The sequence below is a fragment of the Amblyomma mixtum genome, chromosome 1 (genome assembly GCF_055824585.1).
Source record: "Amblyomma mixtum isolate Tamu chromosome 1, ASM5582458v1, whole genome shotgun sequence".
Classification (NCBI taxonomy): Eukaryota; Metazoa; Arthropoda; class Arachnida; order Ixodida; family Ixodidae; genus Amblyomma; species Amblyomma mixtum.
Window position 1 is genome coordinate 189,232,216 of NC_143012.1, and position 14,839 is coordinate 189,247,054.

Genomic DNA, 14,839 nt, shown 5'->3' on the forward strand with positions numbered 1-14,839 from the left:
CTGAGTATTTGCATTTTTCAGCATCTTCATCTACAAGGAGCTACCACCCATTGAATGTAGCACCCATTCACGCGCGCACTGGTATGTTCAAATTTAGTTTTTTTCCTCGTGTTATCGAACGATGGAATTCTTTACCCGGTGATATACGCTCCCTGGGACCACACCTATTTTTCAATGTTGTTGCAAATCTGTGATTAGTCTGTTGCATTTCTGTGCTGTATTTTAATGGTGTTCACTTCTGAATATGTTGTCCCTCTCTGCCTTTTTTTCTTCCTCCCACTCCTGCAATAGCCCCATCGGGGCTGCAGTATAAATAAGTAAATAAATAAATAAATAAATAAATAAATATATAAATAAATAAATAAATAAATAAATAAATAAATAAATAAATAAATAAATAAATAAATAAATAAATAAATAAATAAATAAATAAATAAATAAATAAATAAATAAATAAATAAATAAATAAATAAATAAATAAATAAATAAATAAATAAATAAATAAATAAATAAATAAATAAATAAGATTTATCTGGAATGATCACAGCCTGGCTGAAGTGATTCTACGTTGTTGCAGGCTGTTGTTGTTAGCTTGTACGCCGTGTCTTGGAAGTTTGTTGTAGGCTTTAAATTGTACATGGCCGAGAACGGCGGAAGTTCTGTTCGACAACCACCGAACACGCTTATTGCTACGCCGCTGCCTTTCATTCAGTTCTTTGAGGGCGCAAGTACACCCAATTAAATTTCCGTGTGGAAGCCATTCTCACTGCCTTTCTGCTCGCCGGACTGCAGTCACTACTTGATGAGAATATCTAAATGTCTACCTTCAAATAAGTGTTTGCTCAGAACCTGTAGCAAGGTCCGAACTCGTCGCTGTTTTGTAGAATTCTCTGCGCCCGTCGTGTTTTATTCTTCTCTTTGTCTCTTGTCATCTTCGAATTTGCGCTGTCTTAACTTTGCTCCAAACAAATGTTTCAGCTTTAGTTTATTTCCCCACAACAAGTACAGGGCATGTACGAGGTGTGGCGAGGGTGACGGGATAAAAGCTGCGTCAAGGGCGGCTTGAATGGCCCCATCTCCCCGAACAACATGGCAGCATGCACGAAAGTTCGGAATTACAGTAAATATATATGATGGGAAGAATAACAAGCAGCAATGGAAAAAATATGCTAATAAGATAAGTTGAAAACAGTGAATCAGTGCATTAGTTAAAAAATACAATCAAATCTTACAGTATTGGTTAGTTAATAATGTAGAATATTTTTTTTTTGGCTAGAACCCGCAGCTGCTCTTCCGTTAGCTTATATTTGTTTAGTGTACTAGGCAGCCTGTTTAGAAGCATCTGCAGATCGTAGTTAGTACGTGGTCGCGGAACGTGCCAATGTTCATGGTGGCGGGTGGAGCGAGATGACATGCTAATCTGCAAGTTTTCAACGGCTCGTAATGTTGCTATATTTTTATGTATATCAGACTTCAGGGATGCCAGCAACTGGCGCTCATAAAGCGTAGAAAGTTTAGTAATCTTGTATTTAAGGAATAGGTCGGAAGTGTGGGCATTATATGGAGAGTTTGAAATGGCTCGAACTGCATTTTTTTGTAATGTAACCAAACTATTTAGTGATTTCTTGGTGCCATTACCCCAAACCAGATGACAATATAATAGATGAGGTGCAAAAAGCGTGTTATAGAGCAATAGTTTTTGGGGGACCGGTAAAAAATGTACTTTTCTCAATATACCTAATGCTTTGCACAGTTTAGTTTGTATGTTTTCAGCGTGAAAATCCCATAGCATATTTTCATAAAAAACGACACCCAGGGATTTTGCTGATGAAGAAAATTATATTTCATATTATCGAACTTCAGTGGATTAATCCGAACATTTGTTTTTTTAGCTTGAAAGAGAACTGCTTTTGATTTGGAACAGTTCATTTTTAGGTTATTAGCGCTTGACCATTTACATAGTTTGTCCAAGAATAGGTTGGTGGATTTGACAAGGTCATTTGCATTGCTTCCCGTAAAAAAAGTACTGGTGTCGTCGGCGTATATAACATAATTTATGGTGTTATCTAGAGATACGAGGTCATTGATGTAAACATTGAAACACACTGGGCCGAGAATACTCCCCTGAGGCACGCCATGCTTATTTTTTGTAATGAGGACATTTCATTTCCTATACATATTGCTAGAATTCGATTAGTCAAGTAGCTTTGAACCAAATTAAAAGTAATACCACGAACACCATAGCAAGACAGTTTCTCTAGTAATATATTATGATTGATTCTTTCAAACGCTTTGTAGAAATCCACAAAGAGTCCTAGTGTTAGTTGCCTCCTTTCAATATTGTCTAAAATTAATTCTTTTTGATGAAGTAGAGCTGTCTCAGTAGATCTACCTGTCCGGAAGCCATATTGCGATGATACAATAACAGAGTTAGCATCAAAGAAAGCAGTGAGTCTTATAAAGATGATTTTCTCGAGTGGTTTTGAAAATATTGGTAATATTGTATGTAAGCCGTACTTAGTACGTATGGAGCGACAAACCGACGCCCCAACCTCTGGAAGAGCGAATTTGTCGGCATGACGAAAGTGGCCAGAGCACAAGGTCTCCGATGCACGGAGCTGTATCGTGGTCTATGCTGTGAAAGAGCGACGCAAATTGCGTCCCTGTGAAGGCCACCATTCGAGTTATTTTATTTTTTTTATGCACCTCGGACTTTCATTTTTAACGCCCTCGCACACCACTTGTTTATAACACCGGTACCACCTGTCTGCTTACGCACGCCCGTGCTCAGTGATGCGTGAGTTCTTTTCTCCCGCAGCAATCACTTCCGGCTCGTTCTTCAAAAGCTATTTGTTTGTCGCGCACGCCGTCGAGCGGGAGACCTCGATTGTAGTATTATGAAGGTGCATTTTGGACAATGTCGGGCCACTACATCAAGATATCTGAAGACGACCTGTTCTGGACGTCGGAAGGAGCTTTGCCTTTGGCTTTGCAGCGGATAGCCGAGGAAGAGCTCGGCGAGAACCCAGCCAGGAGAAGAGAATTCCCGCAGAAACTCGCTCAGCTTTTGCAAGGTGAGCTTTTTATTGGCGCAGAGGCGCTGATAATTGTTAGTTGTCGCGGAAGCTGTCACGGGCAAGCGGAGGCATCTGGATGCCTTGTCTCGCACGATTTACAAGAAATCGGTGTCAACTAAGAGGCAGAAAAGGCGCTCAGACGAAGCGTAAAGAGCAGTAAAGGTATGAAAAATAATAACTGCCCGAAAAACCCCCAGACGTCCCGTCTTAGTCTGTACCAGAGAAGTGGCAATAATATTGAAATGGTTCCTTCTTAATTTCGCAAAATATGGCAAGCATCCTAACAAGAGCTTCTGCACAGCGCTCGGCTTGCGTTCGCTTCTTTTTTTTTTCGTCATACTCGTGGCTGGCTGAAGCTAAACTAGGACTAGAATCGAAACTGTCTAGCAGTGGCATGTGTCCATGCAGGAAAACAACGGCAGAAAGAGCACGCTAGTATGTCCACCTCCCCTAGGAAGCGCGAAGAAAGTTATGTTTGGTTTGGTTTATTGGGGTTTAATGTCCCGAAGCAACTCAGGCTATAAGGGACGCCGTAGAGAAGGGCTCCGAAAATTTCGCGCCCCCTGGGGTTCTTTAACGTGCGCAGACCTCGCACAGCACACGGGCCTCTAGAATTTCGCCTTCATCGAAATTCGGCCTCCGCAGCCGGGATCGAACCCACGTCTTTCGGGTCAGCAGCCGAGCGCCGTAACCACTGAGGCACCGCGGTGGCTCGAAACTTATGTGAATATTCTTAATTTTATTTCTAGAAACTGAAAAACTCGGAAATCGAGAAACTGATAATCGAGTAGTGCGCGGTACAGCGCTAGATATACATACAGTTCTTGCTGGCACACGTGGCCCGATCCAGAATAAATGGACACAAAGCAGACAATCTTTGAAGGCCTCTGCTGTGAAAGAAGCAAGAACACTCAGAAAAGCGTCTCTGTGACAAAAAACACGAACGTTATTGATCACTGGACGCCCGTATATAATTTCACAAGCTAGTATTGTAATCTCAGGCGGTGGTCTTTCATGGCCAACTGGGTCTGAAACGACGTAAACGGGATGCACGCCATAGATAGCAACATTAAATTAGATAACCAGAGAGGGAGAGACGTTGGCAGCAGCCGATCGGTGGTACGGTGTGCTGCCAGAAGATTGTGTCTATTCGTGTGATCCTTTCGGGCCATATGCGAACCGTGCTTTGTTTGTAATCTGAAGATTATTTATAATTCTACCACAAGTTGAGATTACAGCTTTGTTTGTGAAATAGTTGTAATCTGGAACGCGGTGATAAGTACGATATTCCGATAAGACACGCCCAACTGATGTTCACTCATTCATAGCGTTAACCTTCCAAAACGAGACCTTAAGTAATAAGCAGTTTTCTAAAAAAAAGTACGAGGCTTTCCGTAGAAGACGTTGGAACGGTGACTTAAGCCAGCGTTAACGATGAAAGCTTGTCCAGATATACTCATTCTCGGCTTCGCGCTGCGTTGCTATTACGGCTGTATTACCATTTCATATAGACAGCATAGACTACGAGGAATCATCTCAAGCGAACCTTCACCTTTCATGCAGGCATTGCGTAACCATTGTGTTGAAGAGGCATATGTAGAAGTAATGGAAGATATTTATAGCCGTTGCTCAGCGACCATAGTCCTTTATAACGATATGATGAAATACCAGTCAGGATGCCTGCCAGGCAAGGAGACACTGTCTCTCCAAGACTGTTCGGCGCGTGTTTATGAGCTGTTTTCAGTGAATTAGACTGAAATTAGTTCGCTATAAAAGCTAACAAAGCGTACCTTAGCAATCACCAATTTTCTGATGGCACAGGCTTGGTAACTCACAGACTCAATGAGACGGAATGGTAAGGACTAGACAGGCGAAACAGATGAGTGGGTCTAACAAAAATTAAGACAAGTGAAATAATGTTCGTCTTGGAATAGAACAACATGTTACTACAGGCCGTGAAGCATTTGATATGGTAGTTATGAAAAAAAAATGATAGGTGCAACATTAGGTGATAGAAAGATAGCAGAATGGGACAAGAAATAAACACGAGTTAATCTCTTAGTCGAAATCAAGAAGAAATGGGCATGGGCAGGACGTGCAGTGTGAACGCTTGGCAACAGATGCTTTCTTAAAATAACGATGGGGTTCCAAAAGAAGGCAAGCTTAGCAGAGAAGGTCTGAGAGTCAGGTGGCCGGACGAAATGAGGAAGTTTGGGGTATAAGGTTGCCGCAGCTGGCGCAGGACAGGGTTAAGTGCAGGAATTTTGGACAGGCTTTTGTCCTGAAAAGTACGGAGTTATGCTGGTGACCATGAATTTCATTGAAGAATTTTTTGCTATTCTGTAGCTTCAGTACAAGGCAGTGCAGGGCTATACAGTGGACACTCATCGAAGCTAATCTTTTAGTTCTAAGTTCCAGTTTGCAACGCAATCCACTTCAGACGTACTGCGGTGCTCATGAAGCCAGTCTTGTCCAGTCTGGTGCATGTTACAGAAAATAAGTGGCCGATTACAATTTCCCGCACTCCTGGGTAAATGTAACTGGTTACAGTGTTCAGTCACTGACCCAGAACAGTAACTGTACCATTACGAAAACATAATCAATTGCTGCTGCTTTATTCTCCTTGCGTGTTGTATTGTTTTAATATAATTTACCCATACTACAGTAAACTAATGCGCCTTGCTAGATTTTTTGTTGCTGGTTGTTATTTTCACGACAAATGGATTTTAGAACTTGCCGATAATTTTCTGACTTTTTCTGACGTTCAGCTACCTTGAACACTAAACGCATTGCTCTAGAGAAAAGGGCGGTATTATAAAGTATGAACGCCTTGGAAACGAGCTCGTAGTTGGGCACACATGCCAGGCGCTGGGGCTGGCATACCTAGTAGTTTGCACCACAACAGAGAGGGACCTGCTCATGAACAGCTGCGCGGGAATTCCGGATTTATTTTTTGCCTCTTTTTTAATTCACCTAACTTCCACTCCCGCCACAGATGCTGCAGGGTGCACCCTCGCTTCCGTGATGCGGCCTGCTAACGTACATTTGCTCCTGTGTTTACCTTGCTTTGTTGGTTGCGGGCACTTGCTGCGCGTGCTTAATCAAAACTGGTTGCGGTCAACGTGCTGCGAACTTGTGTAGAAGCTTGCAATATTTTTAAAATTGTTGCGTCAAACGCGATATTTTGTTGCTGAGTTCCACTCCACAAACCTAACTCTCGTGTAGCGTGCGGTCTTGTTTTCACGACTTACATCTGACTACCGCGCCAACTGGCGGCTTAGTACTGGTACGATATTTTTAGAAGCAGACAGTGGGCTAATAACTGAAACATCTATTAGGCACATGCTCGTACGAGATTCGGTCACGGCGGCAGGATTTGAAGGCGCAGGCTTCGTTTTCAAGCACTGCAGTCAGGAAAGCCGAGCAGCAGGTCAGGCCATGGCTTGCACCCATTTCAAGAACCCTGCGGAACCCTGAGTCACTGGAGTGTTGAAGGGGTGGCCTAAAGTGGCCAGATCATGCCTGGCACTCGGGATGTGCTGGGTTCGATTGCAAGTGTGGCCGGGTACCTGCCGGTTTACTAATGAACACAAGGTTCCCATCGGCGTGGTGCTCGGCTGTTCTACGGCGAAATGCTCGATAAAATGGTCTTGGGCCAACCAGCGCTCAGCGGCAGAATGTTACCGCCCTTTATGAAACAGAGCGACAGCCGTAAGTGCCTCGTGCCTAATTGGTTTCGAAAGGTTTTCTCGAATTACTGCCATTGACATTTGTTGCGCATAGTATTGGGTGTTAACTATAAGAAAAGCAGAGGCCCCTCGCAAGAAAAATAAAATATTTGTTCTATTTAGTTTTATATCATCGCAGGACAAGTTCACTCAGTCGGTAGACATACGCTTGTTTGGCGGACAACCCTTTCTTTCTCTGCACCTCATTTTTTGGTTAGATTGCTAGGCGCTCACTCAATGGAACATGCAAAGAACCAAATGCCGACTTGCAATCTAGTCAGTTGTACTTACAGGAAAAAAATAAAACACCAAGAAGGGTAACAACGGCAAGGAGAGGTATGGACAGACACAGCGACTTGTCTGTGTTTTATTACCTTTGTGTTTGCTGCACTATTAATTTTTTAATCCTCTCTGTTCGATGTGGAAGCCGTCGGGTTTGATGTTGCGGGCGGTAAATTGTGGCACCACCTGACAGGACGGGGGGGGGGGGTGTCTCCTTACATGCCGGTGACGTAGTATTTCTCGGGACGAGAACTGCCACAGAAGACGCCCAGCACCCGGCTATAGTCTGGACATGATCCCGTGTGATGCTTCCCTGCACCCTGTTCATCATCGCTCTTTTACGAAGGCAACATCAACGCTAGTACCTATCTTTGCTGTGAAGTTGGGGTTCTGAAAGGTGTACCGTTGGTTACGATTGGTCACCGTTGGTTACTACATGGTTTTTAAATTACCTGGTTACCAGCAATCAGTTAAAGGGAAATGTATTATGATTATTCGGAACGTCACCGTTTGAAAGAAGTAATCCAATAATTACAAAACTAAAATAGAATGGAACTGTTACAATAGCTTACTATAACCCGTTAGGTACAACTGTGGTCGGGTCAACGAATGAAGATCAAATAGCCGCCAGTTTTCATAACGCCTGCAAAAAATTTCACCGGCTCCAGTGTGTTGTAAAGGCATGCATTTCCCTCTTACCTAAATTATATGAAATCGTTACTTTAAAGAATATTGAAATCCGTGATAAATTGAGAAAACATCGTTGCTCTATTTTTTCTCGGCTTTGTGTTATTCCAAAGCACGCTTGCGAACCACTTGAGATGTACCCGAGCATTAACCTGACTGCATGTTACGAACGACATGTTTTATCGTGCTTTGAATTTTTTTAGACTACAGTCACGTGACCAAACCATAAATTCGTACAATATCCTTTGAAGAAGGAGCAATTCCATTCCATTCTATTACATTCTTACATTACAGAGATTCCACTTGTCATCACTCCACAGCGGTGCTGTTTTTCTGCACATGACATTCATTTTCAGAGGCTGCAGTGATGTCGTTCCTTCAACGACAGAGAAGAAAAAAAAAACGCTGTTGTCAAAAACAACAACATCCTGAACAAATTGCCCTTCTTTGGAAGTAGGGGAAGGAAGCCACTGCACGTAGCGCTAACACACTTGAAACCATGGTGCTAATGCAGCGCAAGACATTTCATATGGGCAGGAACTCATGGCGCGCTGATAACGCTTGCTATTATACATAGTGCAAACGATGAGCGTCGCATTAGTATTGTATGTCGGTTGCTGGAAGCTACAAGATCAATTTATCTTTATTACTTCTGCAATGGAGTTTGTAGGAACGTGCAAACCTAATTGGAATTTGAGATCTCTTTGAGCCCTAATAAAGGACGGTCGAGTGATGTTGAATTAACCAGGGTGACTATACAAATAATGCGTACACCTGTTTGCCGATAGTTCGAAAGCGTACCCTAGTATGTCAACTAAATCTGATGGTGTAATTACAACCATTGTAAGGAAAATAACTTGACACTCCGATAAGCGTGATGCATTGGCACAACTTCCGCCTTCGAATATGTCGCTTCGTTTTTAGGGTACTTATGTGGCAATATTTTTTTTTAGCATTATACCTAAATGCTTGCACCTACTTGAAGCGACTGCAGATGTCGTAATGCTTGAAAAGGGCCATAGAATGCATGAAGACACAGCGCTGTGACTGCGATATGTTATAAATGCAAATGTGATCTATATAGCCGGCCCTTCCATGTTGCCTTTTTTATCTCTTCCAGAAGAAAAGGACCTGAATGCGAGGACAGACAGCCAGTTTCTTCTACGCTTTCTGCGCGTCCGGAAGTACAACTTGGAGGCGGCCGCACGTAATGTGCGGAACTACTATCGCATAAGGCACACCAGCGGGCCCGTCTTTGACAACTTCCTGCCTTCCAACGTGTCTGCGACCACGCGGAAGCTTGTTATGGTTCTGCCCGGAAAGGACGGTCATGGACGCCGCATCTTTCTTTTCAAGCCTGGTGGGTTGAACTAACCTATAGATCACAGAAGCTTCACACCGCCGTAATGTATGGCACCCTAATACAGCGAGCAGGTAAATCAGTCGGCGCGTGCCTTTTAGGTATTGTGCTCCGAAAAACAAATGCTCCCTGTTCCCGCCCTCTTGTGGCATGAAGTGGCAATAACACCTTCAATACCACAGCCCCTTCAAGCCAGTGTGAGCGCCAGCTTAAAGGTGTATAAGGGCCTGCATTACTTTACCAAACTGAGAACACTTAATGTTCGAACCACATGTAACTTATCCCTCAGTTGGGTGCCGAAATTAGTGAAGAGAAAAACACTGGTACTGACATTTACGGCATCAGGTGTCAATCACAAGGGCGCCACAGTGTTTAAACCAAAGAAAGCTTCCCTCGATTAAGCATCCGTGTAAAGTTACTAGTCTGATTATGTACAGGTGGTCGTTCGGACCTCAACGATAGACATAGAAGACTTAATGTCGCTTTGTTTTTGCCAGTACTGACTAGACCATCCATTCGCTTCAGCGTTCATGCTTTTCTCCAAACGACGCACCGATGTCTGCAAACAACTCGGAGCAGCAACACACCACTACAGCGTTAAAACGTATTTAGCGTGTAGATACACATCACAGCAAAGAATATTCAGAAACATCGCGTCCTGCTCACCATGATGTGCGTGTGCTATTGTGGGCAGATACCGAAGCTCACCAGCTCAAATTGGGAGAAAAAAAAACACTACGTTACCCATTATACCAGAGCTTTTACACCTTTCTGAAATTACGTGTTGGATCTGAATATGTAATGAGGTGGTGATGAGTGTCGCAGACTAGTATTTTGATGCTAATCAGGGCATATGAGGTCAAGTGTAAACCTAAGATAGGAAATAAAAATATCTTTATAAATCTGCAGTAGTTCTCATCTTGTCCTTTGGATTAAATTGGTGCGGGCATTATCAAGATTTTGAAACATTATAGACCCAAACTGCTCTTTGAGATACAACTTAAATCTGAACATGAGTAAAGATTCTGCTATTCACTGGAGCATGTTATGAAATTACGAGAGGGAACTTATTCTGGGACACTTCTAGATCATGTGAGCCCGTAGCCGAATAAGCCGGAGTCGTTGCTTCAGCTGCGGACAGTGTTTTGCGACGCGCGTCTCTTCTTACAGTCTCTCATCACACGTCTCTTTGATATCTGTCTGCACGTAGAAGCCAATGTGGCTGAGCTCGAGCCATTGGGCATGCCCGTGCAATTTTCATTCCATTCTTCCTTCAATCGGAACAAGAACAACAGGTCATGCGTTTTTAGCGAACTTACTTCCGTCACTTAATTAACATATATATGGACTTAGGACACAAGAAAGTTACTCTCAAAGAAGAACTAGAACTTCAAAACATTGATGCGATTCAAAATTCACAACTACATTTCGATCGCAACATTGCCTGCTCAAGACAACCTTGTTTCTCCTGTTGCGGTCGTTCTGTTTTTGCACTTTGATGAAGAAATTCTGACCAATTAACCCATAACTATCCCAACAAGCTCGCTATACGTGTTTCTCCACCCAGCCTCAAAATCGTCTGACACAATGGTTGAGCTACCGACTATGTCCGCGTTGCTTTGAGCTGTAACTTCATAAGAAAAGGACTTTAGATAACCAAAGTAGGCCTTCCGGACTTCTCATATATTGCAGCTGCAGATATAATGTAGACAATTTTAGAGGAAGTCGCATATGAGATAAAGGTATGACAAACAAAGATGTCGCCTCACTGGCATTGGTCAACTCTTATACTATTTATTTTCTCCTCTTACTTTCCACGTCGCAGGGTCATGGATGCCAGATCAGTCCCCGTACGTCGAGGTGCACCGCGCTATTCTGCTCTGCCTTGAGCACCTAGCAAAAGACCCAGCAACGCAAACCCTTGGGGTTGTCATGATGTTTGATTATGCTGGCTTTACGCCGGAAAAAGTGCTCGGCTTCAACATGACCCTCATGAGGAGAGGGTTTGAGTATTTGCAAGTACGTACCAATGTTTTCGATATAATGTAATGGGTTAATTTGTTCAGCTGCATGAAATATAGAATAATGAAAAAAGTAACGGTTAGACAAGCAGACATTTGGGCTAGTTGGTGTGAATTCATGGTGAAAAAAAACAGCGCAAACTAAGACAGAAAACACAGAAAAGAGGGGAGACACTAGTAGTGTTTCCCTCTTTTCTGTGTTTGCTGTCTTTGTTTGAGCTGTTTTTTTCACCATAACGGTTAGACCCATGGAATATCACGTTGAGCGTAGAATACAACGAAATCTACTAGTAACCTGGGCTACTTTCGCGAGTCTAACAGCAAAGGTTTAGACTAGAAAATAGATAAATTAGTTTCTCTTCCACAGGAAACTTTTGTTCGTTTTTGTGATTTCCAGGTTGTTATAAGAAGAGATGCTTTGTTTATGGGTTCGCCTATTGAATTTACAATTTATTTCCTAAGATATGCACCATCCACGTCAACTGGAACGCGAGCACAAGCAATAAAAAATATTATAGCGGCTGGAGAAGAAATAGGAGCGGTCTTTACGACTTCGATTAGAATATCAAAACCTGTCGTATTCTGCTTCGTCCTTTTATTGTTTTTTTTTTCGTTTGCAGTTGCGTTTAATTTTTTTTTTCTTCCGTTTCATTAGACGCTGATAGTGTGTTTGCGGTACTACGCGGAGCTCCCTACTCGTGATGGATTGCCAATGTCGAAAGAGGTACTGATGTAATTGAAATTTTCTTTTCAGGAATGCATACCAATCCGGCTGAAGGCAATGTATGCCGTAAGGCACAGTGTAGCCTTCGACATGTTCTTCGCAATCATTAAGACCTTTATGAAGACGAAGATCGTTCAACGGGTACGAAAAGATATTTATCGCACGTGATACATATTCGGAATGTATTAGGGATATGCAAGTCTTTTACGCTCCCTAAAATGGATAAAAGTGGACCAGTGCGGCTTTACTATTACAGGACAGGTATAGTGAATGATGGACCATTGCGAAGTATCATGGTGTCATGACAGTAAAGTTAGAACGTGAACAGCTAGGAACCTGGTAAGCATGATCTGTCTGATCTCAAACCCTTTAATCATTCGACGGTACCATGTTATGACATCTTTAATAACAAATCATGGTTTTCTGTAACCATCGCGCATAGCGATGCTAAATTTTGTCACCTCCGCTCAACAATTTTGAGGAACAGGTGAAAAAACATGAGCAAGAAAATTTGCAGCTGCCGAAGTAAAAGTAACAGTTCGGTATTACATTTGAATTGATCGAAAGAACTAAATGGCTTTTTGCCTTCTTTGCAAGCCAGCAGCTCCAACCCTCTCAACTAGTACTGCAAAGAACGTAAATAAAACTGCGGGGAACTACAAACAAGCAGCACATGCGCACTCGAGTCGTAAAAATGAAATAGTACACTAACCTCGCCTCTTTTGCTAGTCGTACTAAAGAATCGGCTAAGAACAGAGCACCCGTTCTAATAACTCGCAACATTCACAGTACGTACGAGCCTCACTAAGCAGTCTTGAAGCAATTCCTCGCATAGTATAACAAACTCATGTCCTGACGTGGCCGCCGCATCAGATAGCATTCCAAGCTTCCTATGTCAGTCGCCCTGTACGTGAAGTTTGTTGGTCAGGAGCCTCTACACTTCTCACTGGCGCACTATAGGTACCACATTAAAGTCTGCTCTGTCTTGAAAAAGCATTCAAAACTAGGCAACAAGCGAGATTATAGAAGTTTACTTATTAAATAAGTGATGCTGCTGACAAACACTACTGCGCTGTAGGGAGGATGTTCCTTTTTTCCTTCCTTCAAAATAGGTCCATTTGTACGGAGAAATGTTCGAGCAGCTGCACAAAGTGATACCGCCTGACATTCTTCCCGAAGAGTATGGTGGTCTTGGGCCACCCCTGGACTTCGACGGTTTCTGGAACGGCTTGGAGATAGAGGAAAGCGAGTACCGGGAAAACAACAACTACGGTTACACTAGAGCGAACAGCGGGGATTTCACCACCCAGCAAGAGATGGAAAAGGAGGTTACTTATCTGTAAAAAGAAAAAAAAGCGAGTACGCAAGAATGTGTGAGCAATAGTGTGAAGTTGGTACTGCTCAGGTGCCACGTGTGTAATAAGATGAACAATTTCCTCGAGCTCAACAGCAGCAGGCGGCAAATCAGAGTAAATATTAAACAATATTTCAGAATAATAGAAAAAAAGATACTGACCCATTTTCACAGCGAAGCCATAGTATAGAAGTACTATTTTAGCGTTTGTTCATTCTAAAGCACCTGTGATGTTGGTATATGACATATGTCACAAAGGGGGCGCTGGTCGTCTTGAAGGTGTACTCACAAGGCACTTACCAGTGACTACCTTTCTGCTACCAGAGACGAAACCAATTTGTTTTGATTTCATTCTATTTAAACATACCAATGCACAATATTGGAATCTACGAAAAGAGACGAATGAAAAAATATTCCTGGAAATCAATATTCACTGAGAAACAACACATTGCTAAGCATAGCAAAACTACATCTTTTCATGTTCTCGCAACATGCAAGTACGTACTAATAAGAGCAGCGCAATACGGGAACAAACGCTGTGCCTCAATTGAAACCCACTTCACCATAGTGCATACCAAAAGCAAAGTTTAGATATCGAAAGCACATGATTGAGAGATATGTGCCCAGAACCCAAGGCTGTCCACCACATTCCCTCTCCTACCTCATCCTCTTAGCAGCAGGAGGAAAATCATCGTACATTTACGGACCCGGTAAGAGGCTGCCTCCAGAGGGCTGCCGGGGCCGAATCCACGAGACGTTCGCTTTGGAAGCGGTTCGCTTTCCTGCCGGCCGCCGCCCGCCGCTGCGAGCGATTCGACGCGTGAGGTCACCGGTGGCTGACGACATCTCGCTTAGGTCCGATCGCGGGTTTTGCATGTGACATGTGACAATGACACATGTCACATGTCAGTCAAGTGAAAGCTAACCGGTGAGCCGGCTATCCGCGGAATCGAGACGCTGGCGTTCTGTTCACTGTAAACATGGTGGTTCCCTCAGTTGCCTCCTAGTGTGGGCGCTCTTAAGTGATCGTTATCGGCGGCCGAAGGTATGTGATGACTCATTCGACTTGCCTGATAATGTTTTTTATGCGGCATTTCATGCATTCGAAGGGATTATTGCGCTGGCGGTCTGCCGAGGTACAGGACCAACTCGGGCCGCGATGACGAGAGAAATGTCGTCTGTGCGCTTCGGTTTTTTGCAACCTTAGGCTTCCAAGTGAACGTCAGCAGGATGACATTGGGCACTGTTTGGCGTGGTTATTCTGCCGGCCGGCTTATACCTCTGCTATACGTGCAGAAAACCACGGAGAAAATGGTGCCGAGGATTTGCCTGTACCCCTCAGAGTGTCGAGACGCGTGCTTGCGGAGTGAAGAAAACGCTGTCATTCAGCTCTCCACCGTCACAAACGCTTCGCTGCGGCACGCATTACAGGCTTTCTTCTTTAAAGGACAAGTGAAGCGGTTTTAGAATTCGATGAGTTTAAGGGTGCCGAATGTGCGAAATGTGCAAGCAAACCTGCGCAATCGCTTCGCTGTAGCATTTGAAATGGTGGCGTAATCGCCGAATAAAATCGTCTTCGGCGTTCAGGCTTCTCTGAAGTGCACAG

General features: G+C 43.4%; 1 protein-coding gene across 2 annotated transcripts; it reads left to right on the forward strand.

The window, feature by feature from the left end:
• Positions 1-2,804: 2,804 nt before the first annotated feature.
• LOC149370286 (alpha-tocopherol transfer protein-like) lies at positions 2,805-14,043 on the forward strand. 2 transcript variants are annotated; one of them, XM_089561108.1, is made up of 5 exons: positions 2,805-3,074; positions 8,898-9,134; positions 10,960-11,153; positions 11,910-12,020; positions 12,992-14,043. In XM_089561108.1, the coding sequence occupies exons 1-5, from the start codon at positions 2,918-2,920 to the stop codon at positions 13,220-13,222; spliced, it is 930 nt and encodes a 309-aa protein (XP_089417234.1). In that variant the 5' UTR covers positions 2,805-2,917; the 3' UTR covers positions 13,223-14,043. The 2 variants fall into 2 exon arrangements, with proteins under 2 accessions (XP_089417234.1, XP_089417230.1); XM_089561104.1 differs by having other exon boundaries at positions 2,806-3,074; positions 8,895-9,134.
• The last annotated feature ends 796 nt before the right edge of the window (positions 14,044-14,839 follow it).